We start from the raw sequence: 17,912 nt of genomic DNA, 5'->3' as shown, positions 1-17,912 counted from the left end.
CTTGTTGCGGGACGTATAAAGTTCGTTGAAGAGAAAAAAAAGAAAGCTTGTTGCCGGAGGGGGTGTGTCGCGGGACTCCGAGGGGAGAGCGATACGAGCTCGGAGGGGAGGGATTAAGGACCACAGAGGGGAGGGGTGTGTGTGGGGGGGATGCTTTTTTCAAATCTTTCTCAGATCGTAGACCATAGCTTTAAACCTGCCTCTTGTTCCTGTTCCCTCCTGCAGAAGAACCAGATGGAGTATCTGTCACTGTCTAATTGCTGCACAAACTGCTGAACAAGCTTTATTTGGTTCAGTGACCTTTAATGTGAATTGTTTAATCAGAAAAATCAGCTGTTATTTGAACTTCAGTCTCAAAGGCTGCATATAGCTGAATATCCTTTGTAATCTTATTACAAAAGCAGAAAAACTCAATAAGAAAGTGATGAACAGACGACCAGGCGCTTCTGAATGATAAGACCACAAAGAACAGTGAATGTAGCTCGGAAAAGGACTTTTAAACAATAAAAGATCTACAGTATGTTGCTCCACTGTTGATGTCATTGACTTTTGATATCATTCAAAAGAGAGAGATTTAGAGTTAGGAAGGTATGACAAATTAGAGGTAAAGAGGAGGAGCTGTGACGCCCCAGAGCTATGACCTCATACAGACACCTCCCATTTTACTGGAATTTAAAGGGGACTTTCTTTAGCTTTTGCAAACTTTTCTCAACCACTCTGGCTCTTCACCTCTGGCCACCACCTTCACTGGGCTTAAAGTCGAGCAACTCCGAGCATCCTTTGTGACAGAACTTTTGGGTCCTCATAGGACTGAAGAAAGTGACCTCCCTGCACGCCCAGGAAAGGGTTGCCTGAATCTGGAGAGAGCCAAGAGAGAGGAAGAGCGAGAGAGAGAGGAAGAGTGAGAGAGCGAGAGTCTACAACCTCCTCAGGTATAACATGCTTTTCCAGGGTTGATGCTTATAATTATTATACTTCGGCAAGACTCAAACTAGAATGTCCTTTTACTTATAGTGATTTAATAAACTCAGACTCCGTCCCCTTCTTATTCTCACCACTCTCAGCTGTTGAACGATGCCAGCTCAGTTTAACATTTTAAGTTCCCTCCACTCCGAGGTCTCTTTTGTTGTTGAACACAGCTACATACATTTACATCTTCACTCAGCTACACAGGTCCAAAAACCCCACGCCTTTTGTTCTTTGTTTAGTGTTTTATTGTGTTGTCTCATGTTTCATCAGTAGATTGGTTCATAAATCTTTTTTGGCAAGTCCCTGACCGCATTCCACTTCTGATTGCATCATAGACCCACTCTAGATAGCACACACACACGTCTCGCAGACCTTGGCCCGACAAGTCAAACTGTTACGTTGGAACGACGTAGTATGGGAAGTGTTTGCTAATTGGGAAGATGTTGGTGTCGCCAAACGCTCGCCAATGCACCCCATACTACGTCTGTTAAATGCAACTCGTGCCAACATCTGCAAGACGTGTGTGTGCTACTGGGAAAACAGGTTCTACAAGTGTTATCATGCCGACTGTGAGATCATTTTGTTGGTCGAGTGATTAAATGTAGTCTGGGTAATAACTTTTAGTAAGGCCATATTAATATTAATACTGTAGCTAGAATTGTCCCTACATACTGAACTGTAATCTTAGAGAAACCATAATTTGTGCAGTTTGTTTTGCTTGATGTGACAGTGTTTTAGTCAGATAGCTGCTGTCGCTGCTGCTGCTGGTCATGGCACCCAGATGTCTATTCCTCTTTTGTAAAGAGAAAGTCCTAACTGAAGTTTACAATGAAGTTGATTGAAAAAGATTGATTTGGATGAATTTCTCAGTCTCTGAATATGCCAGTACTTCAGCACAGATGTTCTTCTGGTTTTTAAGTATCCATTTTTTAAGTTTTCTTTTTCTCTCAGTCAATTTTTACCTCACAATGCTACATTTTGTCATTGTTAACACGTTTGTTCCCTTTATTTCTCCCACAGGTGATCACTAAAGGTACATCTTATCTTGTCCTAAAGGCATGTGGACAATACATGTGGAAATTAAAGGAGTTATCTAATTATGATGGTTTCAGAAGAATGATCAAATAAAACTAGTCCTATGGCCTGAAGGTGGGGCTAAAATGAGCATGGAGTTGGGGCAACTTGAGGCCTCTAGGGATAAACAGCCACCGTTAAATACTGACATGAACAGTAAAGGACACAAAAACATTTTTTAGATAATTTGAACTTTATTAAATAAATTCAACAAAGGCAAAAACGTATACTTTTTCCATGAATTAGGTATTTATAAGACTTTTAACAGTCATCAAACATTAACTCATCTTTGCGTGAGGAGGATTGAGTGGAAAGCTCACTCTCTCTCGAGCATCAGAAGGGGAATATTCTTCCCTTCTTTTCTTTGTAGTCCTCTATCCTCTTTTGGTTTGTATTTTGCTTGAGCTTCAGCGATTGATTTAAAATAAACTTTTGTTCAACTGTTCATTTGGTGTCTGAGCGTCCGTTTAAATATGTTGCACCCTCTCCATGAGCCTTTTGGTTAGAGGGTCCGTAACAAAGATACACGATTGATCATTTTAAACATGATGAATTTTACTTGGCATGAAAGTACTCTATTTTCTTTTTGCTCTGGTTTGCGTACCGCTCTCCATGTGCTTCAGTCCAACACGAACTGAGTAATGAGAAGTGTCCTTTACTTAATTTGTGGTCACATGACTACTTTTGTTTATGGTTACCTAGACAGGAGGGGTGGCTCATTTTACCCACTGGCTTGAGTTACCCCGTTCTCCCCTACATTTGCTACTAGCACAATGTGGGCAGTCGGCTGACACTTTTGCTTCGCTGTGCGCCGCTTTGCACTGGGTGTAAGGTAAAGCCTTTGGTGTTCATCTTTACAATGTAAAAATAGTTACTAAATCAGAGCAAACAAAATTATTTTTCTTTCAATTTGTAATGAATGAACTCATTTTTATCATTTACATTTCAACACAGCCGACCAGTCCCGATGGAGCCAACAAATAGTCAGGACAAGAATCTGATAAAAGGCGACAACAATCAAAATGATGCTCCGGCAAAGTGTAGAAAGAGAGGCCAGTGGGCCAACAAGAGGGAGTTCATTTTGGCAATAATTGGAGAAATTGTTGGTCTGGGCAATGTTTGGAGATGTCCCTATCCTGCGTCATAAATCTGCTCACCAAAAGCTTCCTGAGCTAGACGAGTGTCATTTTTACCTCCCTCTGAAGATGCTTGCTAATGCTCTAATGCTTAGAAACACCAACAATGGATAAAAGCATATCGAGCCCAGATAAAACAAGTTTCTGTTTAGTCATGCTTTGGGCAGAATCACACCCTCATCTTAAGACAGAGAAATCAGTGACTTGATGAGGCCCCAACTGCCAGCGCACTTGCCTCGTTCTCACACTGTCACTAATCAGTTAATAAATCATAACAATGTATAAGGCCGCCAGGCAGAAATCTGCACCACTCTGCTGTAGTCATGCTCGGGCGAAATCACAGCCTCATCTTGCTAAATTTCGCTCTGTACCGCTCGTCATGATTCAGTGTTTTGTTCTTGTTTTGTTATTTTGTGATTTTGTGATTATGCCCTCATGTGTCTCTTCTTGCTTTCCAGTTCCTCCTGTGCGTTTTTCCCTCCCAGTGCTTTTCCACTCGTTTCCTCACCTGTGCCTCTTCCCTCCTCACTCCACCTGTTCCTGAGCCCCAACACACCAAATGGGGAGACACTGGAGGAGCGATGGAGTAACACAGAACACAGAGTGACAGGAGCCAACAGGGAACATCACAGAGGAATGACCGACCGAACAAAGACTATATACACCGACACTAACGAGGGGATCAGGAACAGGTGGAGTGAGGAGGGAAGAGGAACAGGTGAGGAAGAGTGGAAAAACACTGGAGGAGGAACAGAGACACGTGAGGGCATAATCACAAGCTAAAACAGGAAAAACAAGACAACATTCAATAATGACAGTGGGCGTACTATCAAAATAAAAGAAAAGAAAACAAGAACAAACACTGAATCATAACACCGCTCGCACCACGAGTTCGAAGCATGTCTGACGTTGGAATAAATCATTTCTGCTTGGATGTGTGGTTTTGGCTGCTTGGTTACTGGATGCCAGGAATAGTTTACGCTAAAATTAAACGTGATTGTAGGCCGGTTTGTCCCAAGTCTGTGATCCGTGTATTAGCCCAGGTTACACATGATCCCGCACGTGTAGGAAAAAGGAGATTTAATGGTAAAAAGTTAAGTATTAGTTTAATGTAAATAAATCAAAGTCCATTAATACATTTGTGCCTTAAAGGCAGAGGTGGAAAGTAACAACAAGTACAAATACTTTGTTTCTGTACTTCAGTAGATTTTACAGGTATCTACACTCTACTTGAGTATTCATTTTTTCAAACTTTTCACATTTACTCCCAACATCACATATATCTGTACTTTTGAGTCCTTACAGTTTCAAAACAGGCTCATTACTTTAGTTTTAGTGCATTTGAGGGGAATTATCGATTATTTTTATTGTGCGCCATTGCACTCCGCCTTCCTAACATCACATGACACAGGGCATAGAACATGTGGCAGCCATAGCAAGACAAAATGTCGTAAATGACGTAGCAAAAGACGGAAGACGGTGAGTGGAATGGGGAGAAAGGGTGTGCTTTACCAACCCAAAATGTTGGTACTGTATCTGACATCTTGTGAATGAGACTCAACAATCAATTGTCTTGTTCTTGGTGTGTTCACAAACAGCTCGCACAAATTCTACTGATTCTACCTTTAAGGTTAATAGTCTGTGAATTATATTAACAAGATGTGAGCTTCAGTTAGATTTACACAGAAATGGCCGGTAGAAATGTCGTTTAGAGGGAAACTTTACTTTTATACTTTGAGTACTTTTCAAAGCCTGTACTTTATTACTTTTACTTGAGAAAAGAACTTGAATCAGTACTTCTACTTTTACCAGAGTCCTCTGAATTGTTAAACTGTTTAGCGACTTTGCTGTGAAATGTCTGATGTTTCAGAAATGGTGGACACATGTTGAGGAAGCCGGTAGGCTTTTTAATCTAATTGGTGTCCTCCATACATGATGCAGTAAAAAGGTCACTGGAACGTGTAAGTTTATTTCTATTGCACCATTCAGACATAAGGAAATGTAAAGTGCTTTACAGGGCCACGGTAAATACAATAATAATAAGACATTAAGAAAATGTGAAATTGGATTTAAAAGATAATAAAAGTGAAAAACGGGAGTGAGCAAATAAATACTAACAGATTTTTAAATTTGTCAGTTACTGAAAAACAACCTTTTCAGTGATCTTTGAAAATGTAACTTTTATATGGGCATGTATTTGTTAATTACTCAGGCATCCAGATTAGATCATTTTAAAAGAGGCTCAATAACTGCAGCCTTCGGGGTTGCTCCGCTCTGCTCGATGGAAATTTCTTTGGATTTTTTTTCTTCTTTCAAGTTCACTGTGAATGAAATCATTGTCATCACATTTCAACACAGCAGACCTCCTGATGGAGCCAGCAAGTAATCCAGAAGAGAAGAATGATGACAACAATCAAAATGATGCTCCAGCAAAGTGTAGTAAGAGAGGCCAGTGGGCCAACAAGAGGGAGTTCATTTTGGCAGTAATTGGAGAAATTATTGGTCTGGGCAATGTTTGGAGATTTCCCTATCTGTGCTTCAAAAATGGAGGAGGTGAGTCAGTGACCAAAAGTATTCCTGTTTTGTACTTCAAACCTCAGAAGACAACAGACTGGAAGAATTGTATTTAATCATTAACATTTAGTGTTTTGTACTTTGCTAAATTCTTTCCTGCAGGGGTTTTCTTGATCCCGTATGTTTTGATCCTGCTCACCTGTGCGATCCCCCTCTTCTTTCTGGAGGTATCAGTGGGACAGTTAACTGGTCAGGGTGGAATCACATGTTGGGGGAGAATATGTCCTTTATTTCAAGGTATTGATAATTTAGCTACACATTCAACACAGTGCAAGAAGTATTTCTAATCTGTCTTATATTACTTGTTTTTAAATAAGTATCTAATGCTGCATGTTCCTAATGTTCAAACCTTTTTGAATTTTTTAAAATAGGTTTAGGCTACAGCAATCAAATGAAATCACTTTACATGGTGATGTATTATATTGTCATCCTGGCCTGGGCCTTCCTCTACCTCTTCTCCTCCTTCCACACTGTACTGCCCTGGGCCAGCTGTAACAACACCTGGAACACAGGTACACATCTGCATTACATTGGTGCCATAACATTATATACAGTTGGTATAGAAGTACAGAGAATTGTAACACATGACACGTTTGTTTTTTCCCCCATAAGAGGTGCTAGAAATGTATTGACTTTTTATTTCATTTACAAGGCTTACTGAATATCAACATGGTGGAAAATTTAAAAATATTTTAGCTGCTCTAACTTGTTTCCTTTTATTCTTCCTCTGTAAGAGAACTGCATTGATAACCATCAAAACGATTCATTTTATGGCCAAATAAATGAAAATGCAACATCTTCAGTTGAAGAGTTCTGGCAGTAAGTACCTCAATGTAGTTAAGATTAAAACTATAATGAGTCATAAAAATATATATGTTGGCATCATTTTCTTCCTGCACACAGGAGAAGAGTCCTGGGATTGTCTGGAGGGATAGAGGAGATGGGAAGTATCCGCTGGGACCTGGCTGGATGTCTTGTGCTCAGCTGGGTCATTTGTTACTTCTGTGTCTGGAAAGGTGTGAAGTCATCAGGAAAGGTGCACATATACAATTATTCTGCTCATGAAACTTCAGATTGCATAAGATCAGTGTGCGAAATCCCCGTCAATATTCGGGGGGGTCCCCATCTTCCGATTGTTGCGCAATACCGAAATAAATTTTCTCAATATGCAGTAGGCCTATAACATTACAATATTTCATGGATGCAAGCCAAGACAATAGCCTACATGACAACCAGGGGCGCCGCCAGGGATTTTGGGCCCCATGAAAAGAAATCTAATTGTGCCCTTGTATAGGCCGGCGAAAAAATTTGAAGCTGTTTTATGTAAAACTATGCATTTTAATGATATTTTTCACTATCATTCCCATATTTGTGAAAAGAACAACATGACAGTAACTTGGTTACTGCTCACTGTCTCCCTTGTAGTCCCACATGCAGGTCTAATTTATCTTCACAACTGTAGACTCACAGGTGGTGGCGTTGGATTTGGGGTGAAAAATACATACAGTATATGGGGCTATATGGTCGTTGCGATTTAATCTTCTGATTTCCAGAAAATATAGACATTTCTCTGATTGTATTGAGAGTTGTATTGAGTCACACAGTCTGTGTGTGCACATCTATCTCCCTGGCTGTCTCTGAAACTGAGGGTCATGTAGTTCATGATGTTAAGCTTTGCTAGGTAATATTGATAGATAATATGTTACATGACATTGTTGCTATGATGCTGATTAATCCGTGTTATGCAAAAATACATTCTCCAAGCTATCCTGGTTAACTGCCAATATTAGTTTAAACCAGTCTTAAACAGTGTTAGCAAGCTGTGATACAGGATTGGCATAACCTCTTAGCCTGCTTATAATATAACATATAGACCTTGATTATGATACACCCCCCTTTTTCTCTTTTTGAAACATTTTTTTGAAGACTAAATTGTATTTTTTATAAATAAAATAATTAAATCTGACTAGAATGCACCAGTAATAGTAACACACTGAAAAAAACAAGGTAACGTGATATCTTTAAATGAAATTGTCTTGTTTGAATAGGCCAGAAATTAAACTAGAGCCTAATGGTAGGTCTATTTTCTAACATAATTTAACCATCCAAATGTGAAAAACAGAACGACATGTTTATTTTAATTATACTCTGCCTCATTGATCACCACGATCTTAAAGTTGGAATTATTCTCCACCTCAGTTCTTGGCTTTCTTGGCCTACTTTTAACCCTCTGAAAATGATAGTGGATCATCTGGCATTACCATTACAGTCTTCTGAAGGCTGTCGCGGGCTTAGTTTTTAAGATTTTTTTAAGCCATGAGCGTCATAGAAATCTTGAACTTGAAATGAATCCGCTGATACTAAACATGTCACGCTAGCTTACTGGGAAAGGAGCTAAACATGCAATATCCAAATTTGAACTGTTTTTACCGTGAGGTCCTCCTCAATGTGAAACGATTACTTGTAATAATAACTTTCAGTCACCACTTGGGGGAGGGATGAGATGAGGATGAGGAACCTGCTGCTGCTGAAACTGAGCTAGATACAACAAGCCAAACATCACCACGGCGGGTGCTCTCTCTAAGACCACAACCAACCACAAGGCCTACATAACCTGCGGTCCAGTGGGCCCACTGTGCTAGCTGCACCGGCATCGTCTTTCGGTGCCTCTTCATCTCTGAGTGTAACCTTTTTGGATGTGAGCCCAAAGTGTGTGAGTGATACGCTACCCTACACTACCGAGCCCCCCCGGACCCCCCCGTATTTCGCACACTGCATAAGATGTTGTTTTGACATGAAAAATCATGAACCTAAACCTTGATGTCAAAATTGAACACTACTGAAGGCAGTACATATTGGTGCTTCTCTCTCAGGTCGTCTACGTCACAGCCACCTTTCCTTACATGATGTTGATCGTATTGCTGATCCGTGGTCTGACACTGCCAGGAGCTGCAGATGGAATACGATTTTACCTTTCTCCTGATTTGACCCGCCTGGCGGATCCTCAGGTGAGATGTATGTGCGAGTGATGAGTAAATGTATAACTGATCAAAGTTACTGAACTTATTTGGCTGACACTGCATACTTACAGTGAAGGACTTCGACAGACTCTGATGTTAGTATCCTCCACTCAATATTGCTCATTATTCAAGACCGAAACCAAAAAGTAGTTCATCTTGACAAATGTAATGTGTGTAGCCAAAATCTAGTCTTACATTCACTGTCCTGCTTACCCAAGCTATTTTTGACAGTAAGAGGCACTCAACAACACACCTATGTGTCATGGTTCTGCTTTTTGTTTACTTGATTTCCTGTTTTATTTTGAAATTTGTTCCCTTATGTGTTGCGTCTTACTTGTCACTTCCTCTTGTGTGTTTTTTCATTCATTACCTCACCTGTCCGTCTTCACTCACCTGTACCTCGTCTTGTGATTAGTGTCTGTGTATTTAGTCTTTGTTCTCCCCTCTGTCCTTGTCGGTTCGTTTGTTTGTTCGTTCGCCTCCTTGTTGCTCTGTTTCCTGTGTCTTGCCTGTGATCTAGTTCCCTGCGTCAGTAAGTGTTATAACCTAGCCTGTGTTGTCTTGTCCGTCTTGTTTCGTGTTTCCTCCGTGTTTCCCTGTGTGATCTCTTTGTTCTCTTCCAGCGTCCTCCCTCATGTCTCCTCCTGTGACTCCTCATGTCTCCCGGTTTTAGTATGTTTTTAGTCTAGTTTCTCTTTTGTTTTGTGCTTTGCTTTAGTTATTCTTTGCTTGTTGCTCTTTGTTAGCCTTTTGTGCTTTTTCAGTTTTTGTCTTCTGTTAGTTAGCCTGTATTCCCCTCACTGTTTATAATTCAGCTTTTTATTAAAGCTCGCTTTTCGTTCCCCCCATATTGCCTCCTGTGTGTGTATGCCTGTATGTGTGTCTGCATTTAGGTCCTCTCCTAGCCTTCTTCCTTTCCTTACCCTTAAAAACCCCGACACTATGTCTTGAGTCCACTGGTCACTGCTGTTTTCCTTGCTGACCCACAACTGATGTACCAAGATCAGAACATACCACATCATAAAGATAAAGGATGATACAAAGTTAGATGATCTCCGGGACAAGATGGGCCTGACTTACAAAAGAGTTACGAAAGAGATCATTGTTGACTCGAAGAGGAACTGTCCCAACCACATTCCACTCTACAACGACGCCACTACTGTGCAGTCAAAAGCACAAAGGTCCTGGGGTTGCATATCACGAACAACCTGACCTGGGCCCTGAACACCTCATCCCTGGCCAAGAGAGACCAGCAACGCTGGCTCTTCAAAGAACAAAGAACACAACCCATGGGCCCATAGAGCCTGTGTGCTACAGTCCTACAGTCCAGTTGTGCATTAGAGACTTCCTCTTACTTTGGACGGGTTTACGTCACATGTTTTATTTTCATCTTCGCATGACGCATCGTTAAGATCTGAGACACACTGATTCAGAACTGCTGAGCCAAGTAAACATCAGTGTCATATATACGGATTAGAAGTATAAATATCATGTGGGTAATAAAATACGAAGAGGCATATAACGATTACAACTCATTCAACTGTTTTTAGGTGTGGATGGATGCTGGGAGCCAGATATTTTTCTCCTATGCTGTCTGCGAAGGCTGTTTGCCGGCTTTGGGAAGCTACAACAAATACAACAACAACTGCTACAAGTAAGAAAAACAACTATTTTCTATGAACTTACTTTTTATGCCTTTTACCTGTTGGTGTGATGCAGGATACAGCACATAATAATCTTTTTTAATTCCAGAGACACGTTTGCCTTGTGCATACTAAACAGTGTAACCAGCATTGTTGCTGGCTTTGCAGTCTTCTCTGTACTCGGCTTCATGTCGTATGAGTTGGGTGTCGACATCTCAACGGTGGCTGAGTCAGGTATGGGATTGGAAGGGATGGGAAGTATTTCGCCTGTCTCTGGATAGATTTTGTCTCCACCATAGCGTCACAGCTGTACAGGATGCAGTCATGAAACTTTACAGTTGTAACAGTTGTTACAAGTGTGCAGTTGAGATCAGAATGAAGGACGTGTTTAAAGATGGATGTGCCTGAAATCGAGGGTTAATGGACCACTCTATTCCGGTTTCAATCATTCCAGTCCGTTTGAAAGATTAGGCAACAACAGCCCAAATTGGTGTGTATAGTGTAATGAAACAGTTTGAATTTGGCAAAACAGGTGGACTGTACCATGTTTAATGTAGTGCATGCCTTCTATCAAACGAGGCAATATCTTAGCAAAACACATACAGTATACTATATGTCAATACCAACATAGGTTGAAAGGTGACAATGCGTGGATGGTTAGGCATATTGAATAGAGAGAGTTTTCAGTTTTAATTTCCGACCACACTGGGAACACAAGCTCAGCAGCTCATTGGTCCAATGCTTTTATCAAAATGACCCTACCCATAAGCACATAATGACCTTTAAGAAAACTAATGTCTAACCTAGTTTGCCATCCGCTTGTAGGTCCAGGTCTGGCATTCATTGCCTACCCTCGGGCAGTGGCCATGATGCCTTTATCTCAACTCTGGGCTGTCTTCTTCTTCATTATGATAGTCTTCCTTGGAGTGGACAGTGAGGTAAAGTGTCACCATTGATCTCATACTGGCTTGTTGACTAAATTGTAAGTATCGATGTAGAACATGTAACAAATGTGAACAGGAGCCATTTTATCTTTTACCCACAGTTTGTGGTTCTGGAAGGCTTGGTGACGTCCATATCAGACCTGTATCCATCCTTCTTTCTCACTGGTCATCGACGTAAACTTCTTCTGCTCTTCATCTGTGCTGTTTCCTTTTGTATTGGCCTGATTATGGTGACTGAGGTAAGAGTTCATTTGTTTAGCCTTTGCGTTTCTTTCTTTCTCTGTGTCAAATAGGTCTTGCCTTTAACCCTTTGACCAAACCTATGTTTCTGCCCTTTCTTCTCTGTTATGTGCTTTAGGGAGGACTTTATGTTTTTCTGCTGTTCGACTACTACGCTTGCAGTGGAATGCCAATCATGTTATTTGCCATTTTGGAGTCCATTTGTGTGGGATGGATATTTGGTGAGCAGCAAAATAATTTGTTTCAAAATTACAATTTTATTTATTAATCATAATTAACACGTGCTTTTTGAAAATGTGCAATCAAAAATACTAACTGACAACAGACGAGCCCGGACTCAGAGGGAAATAGCACTAGCATGTCGTAACAAAATATTGGTGAAATGAACTAGTTTCGTGGTAGATAATGCGTTATATACAGTAGAGGCTGTGTGTCGATGCCCCGTCACTCGCATTATATGGATATATCGGTGTTACACTGGATCTAATTTCGTCCGAACGACGCCGAATGACACCAAAGTTATCTGGGTGAGTAAATGATCATATATTTTGCTAGAAATAAGGTCCAGGTTGTAAAAAACGGTAGTTATCCTTTAAGGTATTTAAGGTTTAAGGTTCCCGTTGTGAGCGTAAATAACCTCAAATTATAATGTGGATGAAGGTTCTCAGTCATCCAGGTCATGGTAATGTGATATATCGTAGGCAACTTGATGTTGTTACGTTTTTCCGTCTCCTCCTCTCTGTCTGCTCTGGATCTTTTAGAGGTTTTGACAAAGGTCCAGTTTGGGTATCCACAGTTTTAAAGTGCTCCCCTGATGTGCTTCTGTTCCTTCTCCTTCCCCTCTGACTTTGTGGGCACGGTCTCAGCCCGATGGTTTAGGGTTCTGATGACCCCCAGCTTGTGCTCCAGTGGGGCACAAGCTTGTGCAGACAGAGGAATAGACGGAAAAATGTAACATCATCATTCCTTAGGTCGCGGGAAGCTCTGAGAAACTCAAGCAGGAGGATCGTCAGTTAACATAATATCCCGGTTCACGTCACTTCAATCCTACCAACACGCTGAGGCAGAAACTTGTCCATCCTAAGGACAAAACACCCAGGCATAAGCAGAGTAATGTAGCTGATGCTGTTCAATGCAGCCAGGACTGCACAGATGTGTACATTGCAGAGACCAAACAACCTCTCCATAAACAAATGGCACAACACAGGAAGGACAACTCCTCAGGTCAAGACTCTGCTGTCCACTTACATCTGAAGGAGGAAAATCATTCCTTTGAGGACAACAATGTAAACATCTTGGCCAGAGAAGACAGGTGGTTTGAAAGAGGAGTAAAATAATCCATCTATGTCAAACTGGGCCGACCATCTTTGAACAAAGGAGGTGGCCTACGACATTACTTATCACCCACCTACAATGCAGTACTGAGTTTCTTCCCCAGACACCTTAACAACCACTCACACATGGGCTCACCTTGCCCTAGCAACCCGCATGAAGGCTGGTTGCATCAACGACCCACAAGTGGCCCTAACGACTCTGAAACTCAGAGCTTACAGTGTCCTTAATGACTCTGTAAGGACACTCCCACACATATTAAAAGCCTGCAACTCTCCTCCAGTTAGTTAGACCCGAGGAAGACTCTTGGATGAAATATCTTCAACAAACTGAAACACGTCCAGTTGCTTACTATAAAGCACCTAGGACTGAAAATATAATGTTTTCTCCATGTTTGATCACATGCTTTAAAGGTTGATATAGCTAATTTTGTGTTCCGTCTGCAAGGTGCTGATCATTATTACAAGAAGATAAAGGAAATGATTGGCTACTACCCTTCGCCTTATATGAAATATTGCTGGAGGTTCCTCACACCATTGGCTTGTACTGTAAGTAAATGTATGGTGAAGTTCAGGAGACAAAGTCAAGATGGACATTCAGCTGAAAAATGGGACAAGAAGACAAAAAATATCTGTGGTGACTAAAAATGTATGCTGTTTATTAAATGTTCCCTGTATGTCTCTTCTTTCATTAACAGGGAATATTGCTTTTCTCACTGGTCAAGTTCACCCCTCTGACATACAACAACACCTACCAGTACCCCGGATGGGGCTATGCCATTGGAATAGTTCTTGCTCTCTCTTCAGTTTTCCTGACTCCACTGTGGATTCTCTATAGCATCGCAGTAACCCCAGGAACAGTGAGACAGGTCAGTCTATGGGACAGTGGTGGACTCAAGGGCAAAAATATAAAATAAAAAGGGCACCAGCTGTATGCGGTGGGGCACCAGCGCACAGAAAGTTGTGATTCATTTCACACTAGAGGACACTTAGTCAAGATTTTATCGATCATAGGGGAATCTAAGAAGGCAGCTTTTTTTCAAGCATAGGGGCACCAGATCACCAGCAGTTATAGGTTAGTTGAGTAAGGAAGTATAGCTGTCTGTCCATCAGGAAACTCCTTGAAATATTATCCAGTTTCAACAAAATCCGTGAATGAAGTCATAAAGTTGTGTTTGTTTCTTACAGTAATCAGTGAGGCCGCTCCCCTGGAAATAATGACGTCCATTGTTTTTCCAACCTAATTCTTGTCCCATTTCTTGTTTCTTTATAGAGACTGAAAACTTTGTGTACTCCAGCAGCCAACCTGCATGATGCATCACCAAAGAAGACCCTTGACCCAGAAACACCTCTATCACAAGCGGAGCTGTGTGCTTTAACTGAAACAACAAAAAACTGACAGGTCTGAAGGTGAGTCACGTAATCGAGACATCAGTGCATAGATGCTCAAAGTTGAATGGTCCATTACTGATGTAATTTAACTTTGGCGTTTAAGGACATTAATGATCTTCTCAGTACACTCAAGCAACAGGTTCTGGTAGAATTCATAATAGCAGTACATTGGGTCAGTAACATAACCAGCATCCTTCACCTCTGAGGTGATCCATAAAGGATGATCAAATGATACACGGACATGATAATGCACGGCCATGTATTGACTTGCAGTATACTCTCACTGATGCTTCAAGACGAAGCTAGTGAAGAGAGGCCAGAATGAATTAACCTACGTGATATTTACTTTGACACTTTATAAAAGTTCAAGTTTTTAATACAGTAGTTCTGTAGGCCAGATATAATTATAGGATGTTACAACTGATACACATACTGCACTCTACGTGAGCTGCAATGCTGAAATTACAACAAGCAGTTAATAGAGCTTGGAGCCATCATTTATAAATGAACAAAAATCAATAATATGTAGATATTTTAAAAGGTCTCAGATTCAAAGTAAATAATGTTAAGTTACAGCTCTTGCAAGTTTCTTTAAGTTTGCCTACTGACTGGCCTTGTGATGATTAGACCAAAAGACCTGACAACAGACCCAACTCATGTTTTCTGTCGCTATATGCTGTGCATGACTCAATATTGTTATTATTTTTTCTTCTCATCCTCACAGAATCAGGTTGTTTTGCACCCCAGAAGACCTCATCAGTGCAGTGCTCGCCTGGATTCAGCAAAGTGTCACAACATGTGTGAAATTATGTAACTCTGTTTCTGCATTTATTGTGTTTACATTATAACAGATTATCAGCAGGGCCACCACCATTTTTTTTTTAATCGAGGGGCCAGAAAGGGTCACTGATAATCTTGGGGTGGCCATGATAAGGGTTTGGGGGGCATTGACGGACAGTCAAAATTAGCTGGCAGGCGATGTGTTTCTTGTTTTCATCTTATCTTCATTATTTAATCACTGTTAATAAAAAGTACCTAATGTTAAATATCAGATAGAAGCATGGTATGTGTACAGTACTCATTAATGAGAAGCATATTATGCATATGCGAAGGGGGCGGGGCCAGTGGGTTGGCCAAAATGATATCAGTAGGGCCATGGCCCCCTTGACCTCCTCCTGGGGTCGCCATTGATTAGAAGTGAATATATGATCGGAGGTGATTTAAGGTCAGATCTCTTTTGACAAATGTGACTTTAAATGAAAAAGTAGGTTTATAGAACAACTCTGTAAAAAAAAACAACCCATTGCAGTTGTAAACAGATTTCATCAGCATCAAAAAACAATAACTTAGATTTAGTTGTTGCCAGAGTTCATCTGTATGTCAGAAGACCCACCATCAATTTGTGAGTGACAGTGGTTTTAAATCACTTGTTCATTTTGGTGGTGGGTTTGTATCTTTAAATCTTAAGGACTCTTGAATATGTAATTATGCAGTTGATGAGTGTGAGCTGTGTGATGATTTTGCCATCACCTCATATGTAATCTTCAAGACTATGTAAACACTGTTGAAGTGTTGATGAGTGTAAAGACATGAATATTTAATATTCTGGATGGATGCCAGAGGAGAAGCATGTACATATTTGACACTTTACAGTTCTGGGGTTTCTACTTGCCACACCCAACTGTGAAGTCACAGCAGTGGACACACCTGTAGTGTATCAGTAGTGAAGCAAAAACTTTCAGGGGCCATTTAGTTGCTCTTCAAGCATTTGCAGGGGTGGAGGTAATTAATGACATTTACTCTTATTACTGCAACAAAGTCATTTTTCTGCATATAAATTTGTATTTTTTCTTTTACTTAAGTACTTTGAATCACAAGTATTGTACTTTGCTACAGTGTTTTGGTTTTCTGTTTATACGTATCTGTATTGTCGGATTTGGGGATGTTTTACTTTACTATTGATTCTGTGTCAAGCTTTTTAATTTGTGGCTTAATAATGTTTGTTGCACTTGTGTTGTCCATTTACTTTTTTGTTATCGTCTTTCATTTTTGTCCGAGACAAGTTAAAATGTTAATTCTAAAGCCTTACATGTTACTCTCGCAAGCTTTGAAGCGTGCAAACTATTGTTACCAACACATTACCGAAGCCAACGTTAGCCTGGAAGCCAGGCTCATTCATTAATTATTTTGTTATTATTTTGTTTTCCTTTTACCTGAATCATAAATATTGTGTGTCTATAGATCTATTCCTTTTATGGCGACCAAAGCCATCATACTGTTGTCACTAACTCGCACAATTGTGGAAAAAAATGTTATTGTTTAAATGCCCAACTCATCTTCTCAATGAAAACAAAACATACATTTCATCATAGTTTTAATTATCAAAGATCTATTTATAGCTCTTCATCTTCCGGTCTTAGTCATGAAAAGAAGTCAAACAAACATTTTTGTTCATAGTTTTTGTTAATGGAATAAACACTCCACTGGCTTTGACTGAAGATACTGGTATCATATGAAACAAGATGACCTAAGACATCCGTCGTTACCTCCTTGTCAGGAGTTGGGCTAAACAGCACTCCGAAAACTTGTGAGGGAAAATCAAAATCTTTCTTTGTTCTGTTTTCCATATTTGCGTTATGGACTTGTTGAACATTTCAGTTGAACATTGAAAACAAACTTATAGCTCAAACAAAGAGAACCTGATCAACAGGTTGAGCCTGCCAGGTCTGCAATACTGAGTCAGATTTGTGTTGTTTTGTCTTTCCACTTGTTAATTTTTTAAACATGTATCTGTTGGCTGTTTCATATGAATGCTGGTATAATGTGTTGTGATTGAGATTCTAACCCATCATGCATCCTGGAAAGTGACAAAGTTATGTTTTTTTGCTCTAAATTACATAATTACACAATCACCATCAGTTAATAGAGGACCCTGTCTGACTGTCACTCGTTGGGAGGGATGCTATTTTCTGGGGCAAAGTACACTGAAGTCTCGGTTGGGAGGGCTGACAGTACCAGTGATGTTTTTCAATATAAGTTGCCAGACACAGTACAGTAACTACAACAACACAATAGTGGAAGCAGACAAAGACATGGTGAGTTAAAGTATTTTGCTCTGATTCGTGTCACATAATAACTGCCATTCTGCCATTCTACTGCCAGAGTGAAGAGTAACCGTAGCCCCTGACCCTTTCCATTCACTCAGGCGCCAGCTCGCCTCTGATGCGGCTCTGATACTACCTCCTGATCAGAGCTGCAGCAAAACTGTCCCCCCTCTCCACATGTGTAACTTTCACACAGACGGTGAGGCGGAGTATCGGCACATGATTTCTGCACTGAAAAGGCAGTGTGAATGGGACTTGAGAGAGCTGCCCTGCAAAAAACTTGAAGGAATGTCATGTGCGTGGCTTTTGTACAGAAGCCCTGAGGGGCAAGTGAGAATTTTTCATCCGTGTAACAGAGTGAAATGTTTTTTTTCATGTGTCGAGCCGTATCAAATGTTAATTATAGATCCACGTTGTCATAAACATTCAAACCAGCAGTGTTATTCGCATTCTTGCACTTCCGTATTTGCGCTTGTAGTGAAAAG

At 40.5% G+C, this 17,912-nt stretch overlaps 1 protein-coding gene across 2 annotated transcripts; it reads left to right on the top strand.

Moving 5' to 3' along the window:
* Window positions 1-794: 794 nt before the first annotated feature.
* Window positions 795-17,861, top strand: LOC311266102 (sodium- and chloride-dependent GABA transporter 2-like). Of its 2 annotated transcripts, XM_084368288.1 has the most exons (16): window positions 795-932; window positions 5,538-5,732; window positions 5,856-5,990; window positions 6,125-6,265; window positions 6,488-6,572; window positions 6,657-6,789; window positions 8,627-8,761; window positions 10,324-10,427; window positions 10,526-10,650; window positions 11,242-11,354; window positions 11,462-11,599; window positions 11,719-11,821; window positions 13,380-13,480; window positions 13,630-13,800; window positions 14,205-14,341; window positions 15,048-17,861. In XM_084368288.1, exons 2-15 carry the CDS (start codon window positions 5,549-5,551, stop codon window positions 14,328-14,330), a joined length of 1,794 nt encoding a protein of 597 aa, XP_084224414.1. In that variant the 5' UTR covers window positions 795-932; window positions 5,538-5,548; the 3' UTR covers window positions 14,331-14,341; window positions 15,048-17,861. The 2 variants fall into 2 exon arrangements, with proteins under 2 accessions (XP_084224414.1, XP_084224413.1); XM_084368287.1 differs by lacking the exon at window positions 795-932 and having other exon boundaries at window positions 5,504-5,732.
* The last annotated feature ends 51 nt before the right edge of the window (window positions 17,862-17,912 follow it).

Source organism: Pagrus pagrus, assembly GCF_965226575.1.
Source record: "Pagrus pagrus genome assembly, chromosome: 12".
Taxonomy (NCBI): domain Eukaryota; kingdom Metazoa; phylum Chordata; class Actinopteri; order Spariformes; family Sparidae; genus Pagrus; species Pagrus pagrus.
This window is presented reverse-complemented; position numbering and strand designations above follow the sequence as displayed.